This window comes from Leptodactylus fuscus, chromosome 2 (assembly GCF_031893055.1).
Source record: "Leptodactylus fuscus isolate aLepFus1 chromosome 2, aLepFus1.hap2, whole genome shotgun sequence".
NCBI lineage: Eukaryota > Metazoa > Chordata > Amphibia > Anura > Leptodactylidae > Leptodactylus > Leptodactylus fuscus.
This window is the reverse complement of record NC_134266.1, coordinates 237868628-237883260: the sequence shown is the minus strand read 5'-3', so window position 1 is coordinate 237883260 and position 14633 is coordinate 237868628. Positions and strand designations below refer to the sequence as shown.

Here is a 14633-nt window from a genome sequence, read left to right as displayed (position 1 = left end):
TAAACATCTCAAACAAATGAGATCATTAGCAATGCAATGTAATACAGCATATAAGTAAAAACAATGCATGGTGACACTGGCATGGGAGATGACAACATAAGAAAGAGGAGGGGGAAGCAATGAAGAGAGAAATGGGCAGGGGGCAAAGAAGGAGAGAGGGAAAAGAAAAGGGGAGGGTTTTGGGGGGAGAGAAAAGAAAAGAGAAAGGGGAAACCAGCAGGCCCAGCAACCACTCCAGGTCTCTATAACAGGATCCATGGCGTCCAGGCATCTATGAAAGACTCATGCGTGTCTCGAAGAGACATGGTGAGCTCTGCCATGCTCTGGATATCTTCCACCTTGTGGATCCAGTGACGGAGGGAAGAAGAATTTGGCAACTTCCAGAGGGCAGGAGCAGGAATTCACAATAAGAAAAAGGATCCAGCACCGAAAAAATGACTGAATTAAAACATGGCTTTTATTCTAGATTGCTAAAAACACATAGCGTAAACACCAAAGTGCATAGAGAATATATATATGTAAAAAAATCTCTTTTTTTGTATATGTCATACCAGTCCACGAAGACAAAACATCAGACGAGACCTACATGAAACATGGCTGCCGCTGACGCGTTTCGAGGTAGTGTAACCTCTTAGTCATAGCGATAGCAAACTAAACATGGTCATTCCTTATATACTCAAAAACATCTGAACGTAATTAAACACAAATACATAACACATGAGACATATCACGTGAAGACACACAATAAACATTTGAATGCAAAAAAGAAAAATGGGACTGGAATGCTAAATCCACATAAATGTATATAAATACATCTGAACATGTATGTGTGAATTGTACCATAGAAAATTCATAGAAAAAAGAGTTAGCATATTCTGAAGATAAATAAATAAATGACTAGCTTACCCTACATTGGAGAGTTGTTAATGTGTCCGTGGAACAGGTTGTCAATGTCATGATGGCATATATAAAGATGGAAGACTTAAGGTAAGTGTATGAAAAGATCCCGCTGGATTATGTCCTAGTTCACATTATGAGAAATCTTCAGCCTAAAGGGACATACGACCGCATTGTATGGATGAAGGCTCCTAACCCGGAAATGGGAATGCAATTCCGGGGAGCCGATCATGTGACTTAACACATGATTGGAAAAACTGGTATGTATGTTGTTGCCTAGACTGCAGATGTAACAAACAGATTGAGGATGGCTCCTCAAGACACGTGATATGTCACATGATGAGGAATACTGCGTGACATGGAGCCATATTTATAAAAAGGTGTATCAGATGTCTGCGGTGTAGACAAGAAGTATAAAATGTGAAAGTCGGACATAGAATTAATTGCATATATTAAATGGAGTTGTTATCCAAAGAGAAAAAACCTGAGATTGGTGTGGAAAAAGAAACGATTATATATATCAATTCTAAACGTGAGCATATGAATTAATAAAAGTATATAAGATCGGTCTTAAAATTAAGACCATCCGGATACCTAGTAGATAGTTCAAATATCCAAAATGCCTCACGTTTGTGTAGTTTTCTGCCCCAATCACCCCCTCTAATTGGCTTAACCACTTTTTCTATGGCAAAAAATTGGAAAGATACTGTACTGCCACTGTGTACCTGAACAAAATGTCGGGACGCTCCCGACATGTTGACTGATAAATCTTTAGTACAGTCCCTCAGATGTTCTGAAATGCGTGTTCTGAGACATCTAGTGGTGCAACCCACATAATATATATCACATAGTGAACATCGAATTAAATAAATTACATATCTAGAACTACAGTTCAGGTGACATTTAATACGATATTGTTTATCCTTTTTTTTGTTGCAAAAACTGGATGTTTTGTATGCATATTTGCAAACCGAACATCTGGTGGTGCCACATTTATGAAAACCTTGGTATGTCAACCATGATTCATTGACGCTATTGTAATTGTCCCTAAGCATGCTGGGGGACAGCATATTACCGAGCGTTTTCCCTCTTCGGGAAACAAACCGGCATCCAGAGTCAAGAACTCTGGATGTTGCATCATCTTGTAATAATATAGGGATATGTTTTTTGATGATATTAATAATTTGATTATAGTCAGAACTGTAGTTCGTACAAAAATAAACATTTTTATTGGACTGAGTGTTTCTTCCTGCTTTTCTTCCGAAATAATCTTGAAAAAATTCTTAATGATTGATTAGAATTGGGTTGATTTGGGTTGGATTGATTAGAATTCTAAATACCAGAGATTTGGAATATTTGCTCGTGGATAAACCAATAACAGCCATATTCCACGGATTACCTAAATTACACAAGAATTCCGTCTCGCCTCCTTTACGTCCAATCATATCGGGCATTGGTTCCCTTAACGAGCGTACATGTGATTGGTTAGACGGAATTCTTCAACCGTTGGTTTTACGTACACCCGGACATCTCCGGGACACAAAACAGGTGCTCCAGACTTTTGAGGAATTTAATTGGCAGGACGCATTTTCTTGGGTATCTTGCGATGTTAAATCACTTTATTCATGTATTCCGCATGATAAAGCTTTGACTGCCCTCTCCCACCATCTGTACAGTTACTCCAACTATACAGAAGAATTCTGTGAATTCATCATTATGATTACGGAATATCTACTTAAACATAACTTTTTTGTTTTCAACAACACTTATTATTTGCAGATATGCGGAGCCCCAATGGGGGCCCGCTTTTCACCGTCTTTAGCAAATCTTTATATGTGCTGGTGGGAGGAGAGGTATATATATTCCATTTATAATCCATATGCAATTAGCATCCATTGGTACGGTCGATATATCGACGACCTCCTGCTTGTGTGGTCGGGCGATATATCGGCCGTGCCATCATTTTTGGAGTATCTCAACAATAATGACATGAATTTGGCATTCACTCATGTTGTTAATAAGAGCTCTATTCAATTTTTAGATCTCACACTTGAGGGGGACATACTTTTGAATAGAGTAATTTCAACACCATATCGCAAGGAAACCGCAGGAAACACCATTCTCCATGCATCTAGTTGTCATCCAGCACATACCATTAAGGCAATACCTTTGGGAGAAATCACAAGAACAAAAAGATCTTGCTCTAAAGAAGGAGATTTTAAGGCTCAAAAAACACAGGTGTTAAATAGATTAAGGGCAAGAGGATACCCACATTGGTCTCTTCATAGGGCGGACAAATTAATTGCACAAAAGGACAGAACAGTATTATTATCAGATTCTGCAAAAGCAGGAAGAAACACTCAGTCCAATAAAAATGTTTATTTTTGTACGAACTACAGTTCTGACTATAATCAAATTATTAATATCATCAAAAAACATATCCCTATATTATTACAAGATGATGCAACATCCAGAGTTCTTGACTCTGGATGCCGGTTTGTTTCCCGAAGAGGGAAAACGCTCGGTAATATGCTGTCCCCCAGCATGCTTAGGGACAATTACAATAGCGTCAATGAATCATGGTTGACATACCAAGGTTTTCATAAATGTGGCACCACCAGATGTTCGGTTTGCAAATATGCATACAAAACATCCAGTTTTTGCAACAAAAAAAAGGATAAACAATATCGTATTAAATGTCACCTGAACTGTAGTTCTAGATATGTAATTTATTTAATTCGATGTTCACTATGTGATATATATTATGTGGGTTGCACCACTAGATGTCTCAGAACACGCATTTCAGAACATCTGAGGGACTGTACTAAAGATTTATCAGTCAACATGTCGGGAGCGTCCCGACATTTTGTTCAGGTACACAGTGGCAGTACAGTATCTTTCCAATTTTTTGCCATAGAAAAAGTGGTTAAGCCAATTAGAGGGGGTGATTGGGGCAGAAAACTACACAAACGTGAGGCATTTTGGATATTTGAACTATCTACTAGGTATCCGGATGGTCTTAATTTTAAGACCGATCTTATATACTTTTATTAATTCATATGCTCACGTTTAGAATTGATATATATAATCGTTTCTTTTTCCACACCAATCTCAGGTTTTTTCTCTTTGGATAACAACTCCATTTAATATATGCAATTAATTCTATGTCCGACTTTCACATTTTATACTTCTTGTCTACACCGCAGACATCTGATACACCTTTTTATAAATATGGCTCCATGTCACGCAGTATTCCTCATCATGTGACATATCACGTGTCTTGAGGAGCCATCCTCAATCTGTTTGTTACATCTGCAGTCTAGGCAACAACATACATACCAGTTTTTCCAATCATGTGTTAAGTCACATGATCGGCTCCCCGGAATTGCATTCCCATTTCCGGGTTAGGAGCCTTCATCCATACAATGCGGTCGTATGTCCCTTTAGGCTGAAGATTTCTCATAATGTGAACTAGGACATAATCCAGCGGGATCTTTTCATACACTTACCTTAAGTCTTCCATCTTTATATATGCCATCATGACATTGACAACCTGTTCCACGGACACATTAACAACTCTCCAATGTAGGGTAAGCTAGTCATTTATTTATTTATCTTCAGAATATGCTAACTCTTTTTTCTATGAATTTTCTATGGTACAATTCACACATACATGTTCAGATGTATTTATATACATTTATGTGGATTTAGCATTCCAGTCCCATTTTTCTTTTTTGCATTCAAATGTTTATTGTGTGTCTTCACGTGATATGTCTCATGTGTTATGTATTTGTGTTTAATTACGTTCAGATGTTTTTGAGTATATAAGGAATGACCATGTTTAGTTTGCTATCGCTATGACTAAGAGGTTACACTACCTCGAAACGCGTCAGCGGCAGCCATGTTTCATGTAGGTCTCGTCTGATGTTTTGTCTTCGTGGACTGGTATGACATATACAAACAAAGAGATTTTTTTACATATATATATTCTCTATGCACTTTGGTGTTTACGCTATGTGTTTTTAGCAATCTAGAATAAAAGCCATGTTTTAATTCAGTCATTTTTTCGGTGCTGGATCCTTTTTCTTATTGTGAATACTGTCTTAATGCCCTGTCCGGAGGGCGGATTCTTGCATCGATACACACATAAATAATTGATTGCAGTGGCTGTGGACAAACTACTCTTTACAGGAGCAGGAATGCATGCTCTTGCAGCTTTAACCATATGTCATAAAGAGAATATGCGATAAGTGCGGAGGGAGTAGTCTGAGAGGTGGATCAGAAAGAAAGCGGCGTGCAAGGAGGGGTGACCTGGAATACTTTACAAATCACCCAATGACCCCCCCATCCAAAAATCTATTAGCACATCACACTCCTAGAAGATATGCAGTTGCGTCACCTTTTCCGTGACACAGCGCCAACACCTCTAAGAGGCAGATGGAAAGAATTTGTGCAATTCGTTCGGAATATGGTACCATCTGGTCAGGAGTATGTACCCCGCTTCCTGGTACTTACTTGCTATTGAACTCTTGTGGGCAAATTTAAAAATCCTAGAGCACTGTGACTCGGAGAAGGGTATGTTCAGGTCTGTGGCTTGGGAAAGGGGAGAGCAGAAGCAAATAAAATTCAGAAAGGGAGTGTCTGACCAGGCTGGACCTGGAACAGGCCCTTTCAAACTGTGAGAGTGGTCTATTGTAGCCCAGGGAGTTGGAGAACGAAGCGAGAAAGTGAGTGAGCTGGAGAACTCGCTACTGGCCCAGCGAAGGGAGATTGGGGCAATGGGTCCAAGGCAGAGTGCATGGCTCTCTGCCTACCTGCCTCACACCACTGCCTAAATAGCCCAGGAGATAGACCCGCCAGGAAGGCAGGATTATCCAATACAGGGGTTAAGGGGCTCTTGTGGAAAAGCTGTGTATTTTGTTGCAGATTTTGCTACAATTTTTTGAGCTAAAGCTTGAATGGCTTCAAAACAAATATGAAATATGAAAGAAGCATTTATACTGGCTTTGGTTAAAAAAAAAATGCAGCAAAATTGGCAACAAAACCTAAACCGCAATGGGTGTCCTCAGTCTTATTTATTTAGCTTGCTTGTATAGCGTATAGCATGATATTCCGCAGCACTTTACAGACATTGTCAGTCACTGTCCCATATAGAGCTCACAATCTACATTCCCTATTGTATGTCTTTGGAGTGTGGGAGTAAACCTATGAAAACACAGGAAGAACATATAAACTCCTTGCAGATGTTGTTTTTGGCAGGATTTGAACCCAGGACTCCAGCGCTGCAAGGCTTTATAGTCCTATTATATATATATTTTATTAAGTACAAGACATACCTTTTGACTCCTTTCACAACAAAGACTTTGTTGGAATGTTGTCTCTCGAGTTTACTCATAACTTCATATAGGTTGTGGTTCAGCTGCAGGGAGGATGAGAGAGACTCAGTAAATTAATTGCTATGACCTGATTGTTACTGGCAGGCGAAGGACCTCATGTACGAAAACTAGTACAAATAAAGTGGGGCATTGCTGACTAACTGTTATGGACACCTGCTCTACTCTTTCCTACTGATGGATTTATACATCATTATAGGGTACAATTTAGAAAGAACTAGAAATAGTTCTAGTTTATAGAAAGCAAATTGGAGTATTTCATTCTCTGCTCTAAGGGTTTTTCACATCTGCTTTTGTATTATGTCCGGGGAGAGTCCGCATGGAGACCCCCCGTATGGAATACAAACATAGACTATAATGGGGTCCGTGTGCTTGCCGCACGCTGCCTGCACGAATCATGCGGACAGGAAAGTAGATTGGGAACTAATTTCCTGTCTGCACGATTTCTGCGGAGATCTGGTGGTAAGTACACGGACCCCATTATAGTCTATGGGGCCTGTGCGCTTTTACAGCACAGCACTTTGCATTTGATATTCCGTTTGGGGGATCCCCATGCGGACTCCCCCGGACAGAATCCAAACGCTGATGTGAACGAGGGTTTAGTCCACAGTATGCTGCATTAAAATGAACCCAATATATTAGGAGGCTTAGCCTCTGTATAAATGGCGCATCTTTTTCCTGTTCATGCACCAGAAATTCACATCTATGCCAACTATGAGCTTTTGTAGATTGATGCTTTGTTTTATGCCGCTTTTGTCAAGCCCACTTCAGTTTCTCGAAATGGGGCAAGCATAGTATGAAATTAAAAAAAAAAAAAAATTATGCAAATTTTTATGTAGAAATTATCTGTGACAAAATTTAACATTTTTTTTTTTGCGCCAGTAAACTGGTATAAATTTACTAGTAAAATCCTTTCACTATTTCCCTCCCTCTAAAAAGGTGTGCATTGTTTTTAATAGGAGGCAAGGTTTTAAGGCAAGGGCCCTTTAGCACTAGCGAGTCCTATTTGTGGTACCTGGACTTACCATGACTATGTGCATAGGATTCATTGCATCATGGTCACTTATGGGGCAGTGAGCTCACAGCCAGATCACTACAGTAGTGTAGCGTAACTACCGGGGTAGCGGCGGTAGCAGCTGCCAAAGGCCCTGGGACATTAGGGGGCCCAGCGACCAACGCTACCGTTGCGTTTTATTTTAATAGGTCGTTACCGGCTTACCCTACTTACTTACCGATCCTGGCCCATGCCAGAATTGGTAAGTGACGCCGCGGACCCCACAAGCACTATTATACTTGGGGGTCTTTTCGGACCCCCGAGTATAATGATTGGAGGCCCAGGAGAGGTAACGGAACATAAAAAATAGTGTTACTTATCTCTCCGGGAAGGTTTTGGGCCTACTAGTGTGACGTCCTTCACATCACATGCTGACAATAATACAGTGGCCCCAATTTACATGGCCGGGTTCAGTCTGGAAAATACAGCCCACACATGGACTGTTTTCCATGGACGGAACTTGGTTGTGTGAAAGGGCCCTGCAGCTGCATCCGTCAGTGGGGATGAAGCTAGATTTGGTGCAATAACTCTATTGCCTGGTTTGAAGTTCTTAAGTATGTGATCAGTATTAGAGATGAGCGAACAGTGAAATATTCGATATTTGTTTCGAATAGCCCCTCAATATTCAACTATTCGAACGAATATCGAACCCTATGGGAAAAAGTCAGCTCCCGCACAGTGGCATAACTAGGAATGGCGGGGCCCCGTGGCAAACTTTTGACATGGGGCCCCCCCCATCCCAACTGACGCCGAAGACCTCGACCGACCCCCTCCTCCGCACTCTATTATGTCCCTTACTGGCCCCTGCACACAGTATTAACCCCAATAGTGGCCCCTGCACACAGTATTAACCCCAATAGTGGCCCCTGCACACAGTATTAACCACAATAGTGGCCCCTGCACACAGTATTAACCCCAATAGTGTCCCTCTGTGGACACCCATAAACAATTATTATACTCTGGGGTCTTTTCAGACCCCAGAGTATAATAATCGGAGACCCGGGGAATAAAAACATTTTTAAAAAAACCCACTGTTGCTTCTTACCTGTTCCACGGCTCCTGTGCTGTGCTGTCCTCCTGTGCTGACCACCGCTCGCATCCTTCGTTAATGACGTCGGACATCACATGACCCGGGAAGCATGCGGGTTTCATGTGACGTCAGAGACGTCAGACAACAGTAGGACGGAGGCCTGGCAGGATCGCGGAGAGGTAAGTAACAGTTTTTTATGTTTATTACCTCTCCCGATCCGCCGGTCATTATACTCGGGGGTCTGCAAAGACCCCCGAGTATAATGATAGCCCCTGTGGGGCCCGCGGTGTCACTTGCCGATCCCGGCCCAGCCAGGATCGGCAAGTGAATAGGGCCCGTAACAGCCTATTTAAAAAAAACCCGCAGCGGTAGGGGCTGTCACTGGGCCCCCTAATGGCCCAGGGCCCTGTGGCAGCTGCTACTGCTGCTACCACGGTAGTTACGCCACTGCTCCCGCATATCGCAAGCTGACAGGGAGCCCGATGAGATAGAGCCCCAAAGAGTTGTTTGAGTAACATTCCCCCCTAAATAAAGGTAATCCCTAGCTAACCCTGCCTGTACATCTGTCCCTGTCTCACAGTCACATAGTTCACAGTCTCATATGACCCGGATCTTAAATCCACCATTCGTATAAATTGGAGGTCACCTGATTTAGCCAGCCAATTACTTTTTCCGATTTTTTTTCGGTGCCTCTGTTGTCGTAGTTCCTGTCTCACCTCCCCTGCACAGTTATTGGTGCAAAAAAAGCGCCAGGGAAGGTGGGAGGGAGTAAACATTTTTAGTACGTTTTCCTTGTGGTATTCGATTGTAATCGAAAACCTCAAACGGCCTGATATTTGATTGAATATCAATTCAATCGAATGCCGTTCGCTCATCTCTAATCCGGATTTTTATCAGATTTTAATGGGAGAACTTAGTATAGTATATTAGTAAATTCAGCTCCAAAAATCCAACTAACCACAATGCAGTAAATTCCTATTTTTCCCATTGACATATCTAGCAATGGTTATGTATTTCCTGTTATACAATTCAGTATGTTTTATTATCCATATAAATAAGATCAAATTTTCTTTACGTATTTAATGTAGAGTCCATATACCAACCTTACTCATCTCCTTGTAGAAAACATCTTTAAGATTGGAAATATTCTGGAAAATGGTCACATAACATGCAATTCGGCTGTGACATAGAAAACATGAGTTATAGAATCATATAACATATAACATATAAAGCATGCACAAACATTTTACATGGGAAAACTCAGATATTGAATGACCTTGTGGTCAAGTAACGTTTAAAGTGAACACCACTAGATGGCAGCAGTGTTATTATTATGAGATTACTGATCAGAAGGCTTTTCTTAAAAGAGGAAATCAGAAATTGAATCTGAATTTAGGCTCTATTCATCTCATCCATGCACTTTGTATATGTCAAAAGAATGTCCTCAGCATTGCCATACATTTTTTTGTATAGCCATTTCTCTAGCCCCCAGTAATCCAGTAATCAGTGCTGTTAGTTCTGGTGCCTGATATGTTAATTAGGGTTTCTACTCAAATGGGTGGTCTCAAGTCGGAGCAGGCAAGGGGAGGCAGACAGTATCGGGACTCCGAATTGCATCCCTTGTCCACTGTGACCTAAGACGTGACAGAAGAGATTAAATTATTATATCAAGGAACTGCGCTGATAGCTCATGAACTGTGGGGGCTACACAAAAAATTCCAACTGTACCAGAATCAATGGAGTGGCAACTCTTAAAGGATGGAAAGAACTGTGTATGTGGCCATTTTGCTTGTGGCCGTGGGCATGTGCAGTCTGCTCTGCCTGAAGCCCAAGGCCTAGAGAGTTGAAACCCAGCTCCGGAAGAAGACGTGCAGAGAGGCGGCATCCAGTCATAGCTACCTCATGTGAATCTAAAGGAGTTTTGCTGCATTTTGATATCAATGACATGGGCATCAATATCAAATCAGCAGAGGGTGGGGATAGCTGTTGGGCAGTGACACCTGGCACCCTCACCGATCAGCTATTTGAAGAGGCTGTAATACATTATGTCATACAACGTACAGTGACCGCATGTGGTATTGCTGCTCAATCCAAATCGTGAGAAATCAGCTGCAAACAGTCAATATAACATCAAAGATAAATGTGAAATCAAAACCTATAAAGAGGAAGCAGTGATCGCCCTAGCTCTGCATTCTCTGCAAACAGCTGATCGTTGGGGGTTCTGGATGTCAGATCTCTGCCTATCCTATAATAGTCTGCTACAATAGATGTGAGCTCAGCTCTGGCGCACCAAGATCTAGAAGTATAATAGAATTAGACAGATATTAGATAGATGAATAATTAGATATAGTTCATACAAGTTATAACATATTTGCGGAGCTTTATGTAAGTTATACTCTGCCCCTTGTACCTGTTGTACAGAACTGGAAGATCTTCTCTTAATTCTTTGTTCAGTTCTTCAAATATCATCTGCGCTTTATTAAACTCTTCTTCCGCCTATGAAAAATATTGATCTATTTTCATAACAGATCGAAAAAATTGAAAGGGCCACATAAAAATCACCAGCATTTTATTATATTCTGCCATGTTCTTTATTTGGATAGTTCCATGTGCAAAATGGGACTTTGATCCTCAAACAGTATTGATTCACATCATCTTTCTTTACAGTTCTAGGTGACTACCGGATCAGTGAGATAGTCCCTTAACCCTCGCTGCCTCCTTAAAACCTTCGGAACAGTGTGAAGCAATGAGAAAAATAAAGGAAGATGTAAGCGTTGCTTAGAAACATGAATGTAAGTGTATCTGTACTGGGAATTTTAGGAGCATCTGAGGAGGCGGAAAGCTTTTAATGGGACTGTGTGTCAGTGCAATAACACTAGCTGGCCCTACACTGCGGCTAAAAGTCAGAAATCTGTACCTGTACTTTTACAAAACTGACTGTATAAAAGTGCACGTCTTCTGCTAGGTTCACACTAGTGTTTGGGCTTCCACCCTTTGGGGATTCTTGAAAACGGAAACCATATCTGCTTAAAAAGTGGTTACACGCGGTAACCCGTGGACCCCATAGATTATAATGGGTTCTGCTGGGTTTTTCCTGGTTTTCAATGAAAACGGTGGAGAGACAGTAAGTGGAATAGGGGATGGAGTCTCACACTGAGACTCAAATACTTGTATGAACTTAGTGTTATACAATGATGTCTCTAAGGGTTGGTTCACACTAGCACTTGTATTCCGTCCGCAAGGAGTCCGCATGGAGACCCCCCCGGACGGAATGCAATCGCAATTGCAAGCGATGTGCTTGCAAAGCACACGGAGCCCATAGACTATAATGGGCTCCGTGTGCTTGCCGCGCACTGCCCGCAAGAATGAATTGTGCGGGCAGTGCGCGGTAAGCACACGGAGCCCATTATAGTCTATGGGCTCCATGTGCTTAACTGCACAACGCTTGCATTAGTGTTGGTATTCCGTTCGGTGGGGTCTCCATGTGGACTCCTTGTGGACGGAATACAAGCGCTAGTGTGAACCAACCCTAAGCAGAAAAGGACCATGCACATAGCTTCAATTATGCTCTTCCAGTGCACCTCCAGCTTTGTAAGTTATAAATGTTGCTATTTATTGACATGGTGGTATATCAGCAATGCAGCAGTGTCATGTCAAGTATCTCCTATATCTTTACTGTCTGTATATGCAGAGGAAAATGTTATTTTTGTACCGTATTAGCCAGTGGATATGAAATGTAAAGATTGAGAGTCCTCAGTAGTTGATACTTTTTTTAATGACTAACAAAAAATGGAAAATGTTCGTTGTTGTACCGTGTTAGCCAGTGGGTTGGAAATATAAAAACACACGAAAACTTGGTAATCTTCAGTAGTTGATACCTTTTTAATGGCTAACTCATAATGATGACAAATGGCTAACGCTTCGGAACGCAAAAAGGCTCCTTTCTCAAAGCAAATTTAAAAACATTTTTGAAGGATGTATATATATATATATATATATATATATATATATATATATATATATATATATACAGAGCAGGCACAAAGGGTGTTAGATTTCAGGAGGAGGGGGGGGTTGGTTGTTAGTAATTGGTGAGACAATGTAAGCACTTGGTAGAGACATTTGGTAGAGACAGTGTGGTAATTGGTAGAGACAATGTAAACACTTACAGTTCACACTGTAAAAAGACATGAAACCCTGTGATGCATTAAGTCCACACTCTAGTGTCTGAAGCAGTGTCATGAATTTATACTCATGTATACGCCGTTCTCTCTTTGATCTGAAATTCCCTCTCAAAACCAGAATTTTCATGTCATTGGTGATGTTGTGATCCCCCCTGCAAAAATGTTTTGACACAGGAAGGTCCATTCTCTGTTCTTTAATTGTATGGCGATGTGAGTTCATACGCAGTCTAAGCTGCTGTCCGGTCATGATACCTGATGAAGGGACCTTAGCAGTCCTGAAAGCTTGCAATCTGTCATCATTTTTTTGTTAGCCATTAAAAAAAGGTATCAACTACTGAGGACTCTCAGTCTTTACATTATATATGCAAAGGTGGAGTTCATACACACAACATGGTTACCATCACTTGGTGCTCAGGCTTTGTGTGTGTGTGTGTGGGGGGGGGGGGGGCTTATGACCACACTGGAGGTATTACTTAGATCAAAAGGTTTCTGATCATTGTTCTTCTTACCTTTGTAATTTTCGCGTCATCTTTCTTCTTAGCACTTTGCAGTGCCTCCAAGTGGTGTCTTGCACTGTCATAGTCTACCAGTTTTCTCCCCCGCTTAGCTATTCTTTCCTGTAACGTTTACAATACATTGTGATATTGCCAAACTGCTGACATCCATATTGTCCTATATATCTGGCTAAGGGCCCTTTCACAATAACTACTTTTTTGTGTGTGTGTCTATGGAACATTATACTATGTGGACGGGCCACTATGGAACATTATATTGTGAGGAGGGACCACTGTGGGACATTATAGTGTCTGGAGGCCACATTGGAACATTATAGTGTGTAAATGAGGTGTTAGGGTCAGTGCACACAGAGCTTTTTGGCGCTGATTTTGACAATGAATCCGCCTCAAAATCAGCTTCCAGAAAAAGCCTATTGGGAGGCTTTTTTTGGAGGCTGATTTTGAGTCGGATTCAGTGTCAAAATCAACGCCAAAAAACTCGGTGTGCACTGACCCTTATACTGTGGTGGTCAGGAAAGGTGGCGCTATGCTGTGGGAGAAGGGAGGGCAAGTCAAAAGTTTGCTACAGGGCCCAATGTTTGCTAGCTACGCCCTTGTCTACAAAAATGCTAGCTTATATAAACACTTTCCCCTCCCCCTTGTTAGTAAACTCGTACACACTGCTGGAATCAGTGTAGAGGCTGCTGGAATCACAGGACTTTATTAACTAGCCAGTTCCCTCTATACAAACATCAGTATATAAGCAGGATATACAGAGGTACATGGAGTCCGTGCAATGCCAGACTCATAAACAACCCTTGTGCAGCTGTATGGTGTGTTTAGAGGACATTTTTTTATCCATTAGAAGCAAGGCCTGTAAGGCAGAATATCTCCATAATAAGGTATCACAGGGGGCAATAAAACCTCAATATGAAATCAGAAGCATAAGAACTCTTGTGGTGTATAACTTCATCCAGGTGGATTTGAGTATGTTATATACAACACTACTGCAGATTTGTATTTTGTTATACAGTTACAATATAAAGTCAACATATTATTATTTGTAAGGAAACATTTTATACATATTCAGAACAGCTCAGTGACCAACAGTAGTGTTTTTGTTAAATGTTCTTTCATATCACCTTCATTTCTGAAAACTGAGATATGTAATTCTCCATGGTATGGACGGACTGGTCAGCTAATTTTTCCTCATAGTCACTCCAGAGAAGGTCATTGTTCTAGAGACAAATCACAAAAATAGTTTAGCTTACATGAAAAGAAAACAATTCACAAACACCAAAGTGATGTATTACTGGTCCAGTCAGTACAGAATAGGAGTACAGGCCCCTTTAGATGTTACGTAATTGATGCTACCGTGTGGTGAGCATGTACTTGAGTGCATTCAGGGGTAGTCCCATCTTCATGCCTATATCCTGGTAGATGGTCCCATTCTATTTTGATAATCTCATTCTATTTTGATAATCTGTCTATGTACTGTAGTTCCCCCATGCCATGCGAATCCCATGCCCACTTTGCACTGCAATTTGTTCCGCAAAGTGGGCATGGGATTCGCATGAATTC

The 14633-nt window shown here is 41.1% G+C and overlaps 1 protein-coding gene across 1 annotated transcript in view; it reads right to left on the bottom strand.

Annotated features, from left to right (window-relative positions):
- The window catches only part of BIN2 (bridging integrator 2), a 34115-nt gene that overhangs the window by 7635 nt on the left and 11847 nt on the right, over nt 1-14633 (bottom strand). Inside the window, exons 5-9 of the mRNA XM_075262924.1 lie at nt 14195-14290; nt 13068-13175; nt 10785-10870; nt 9478-9553; nt 6234-6316 (exon numbers count right to left, since the gene is read on the bottom strand). Coding sequence (XP_075119025.1) covers nt 6234-6316; nt 9478-9553; nt 10785-10870; nt 13068-13175; nt 14195-14290 — 449 coding nt within the window. The remainder of the gene's footprint in view (nt 1-6233; nt 6317-9477; nt 9554-10784; nt 10871-13067; nt 13176-14194; nt 14291-14633) is intronic.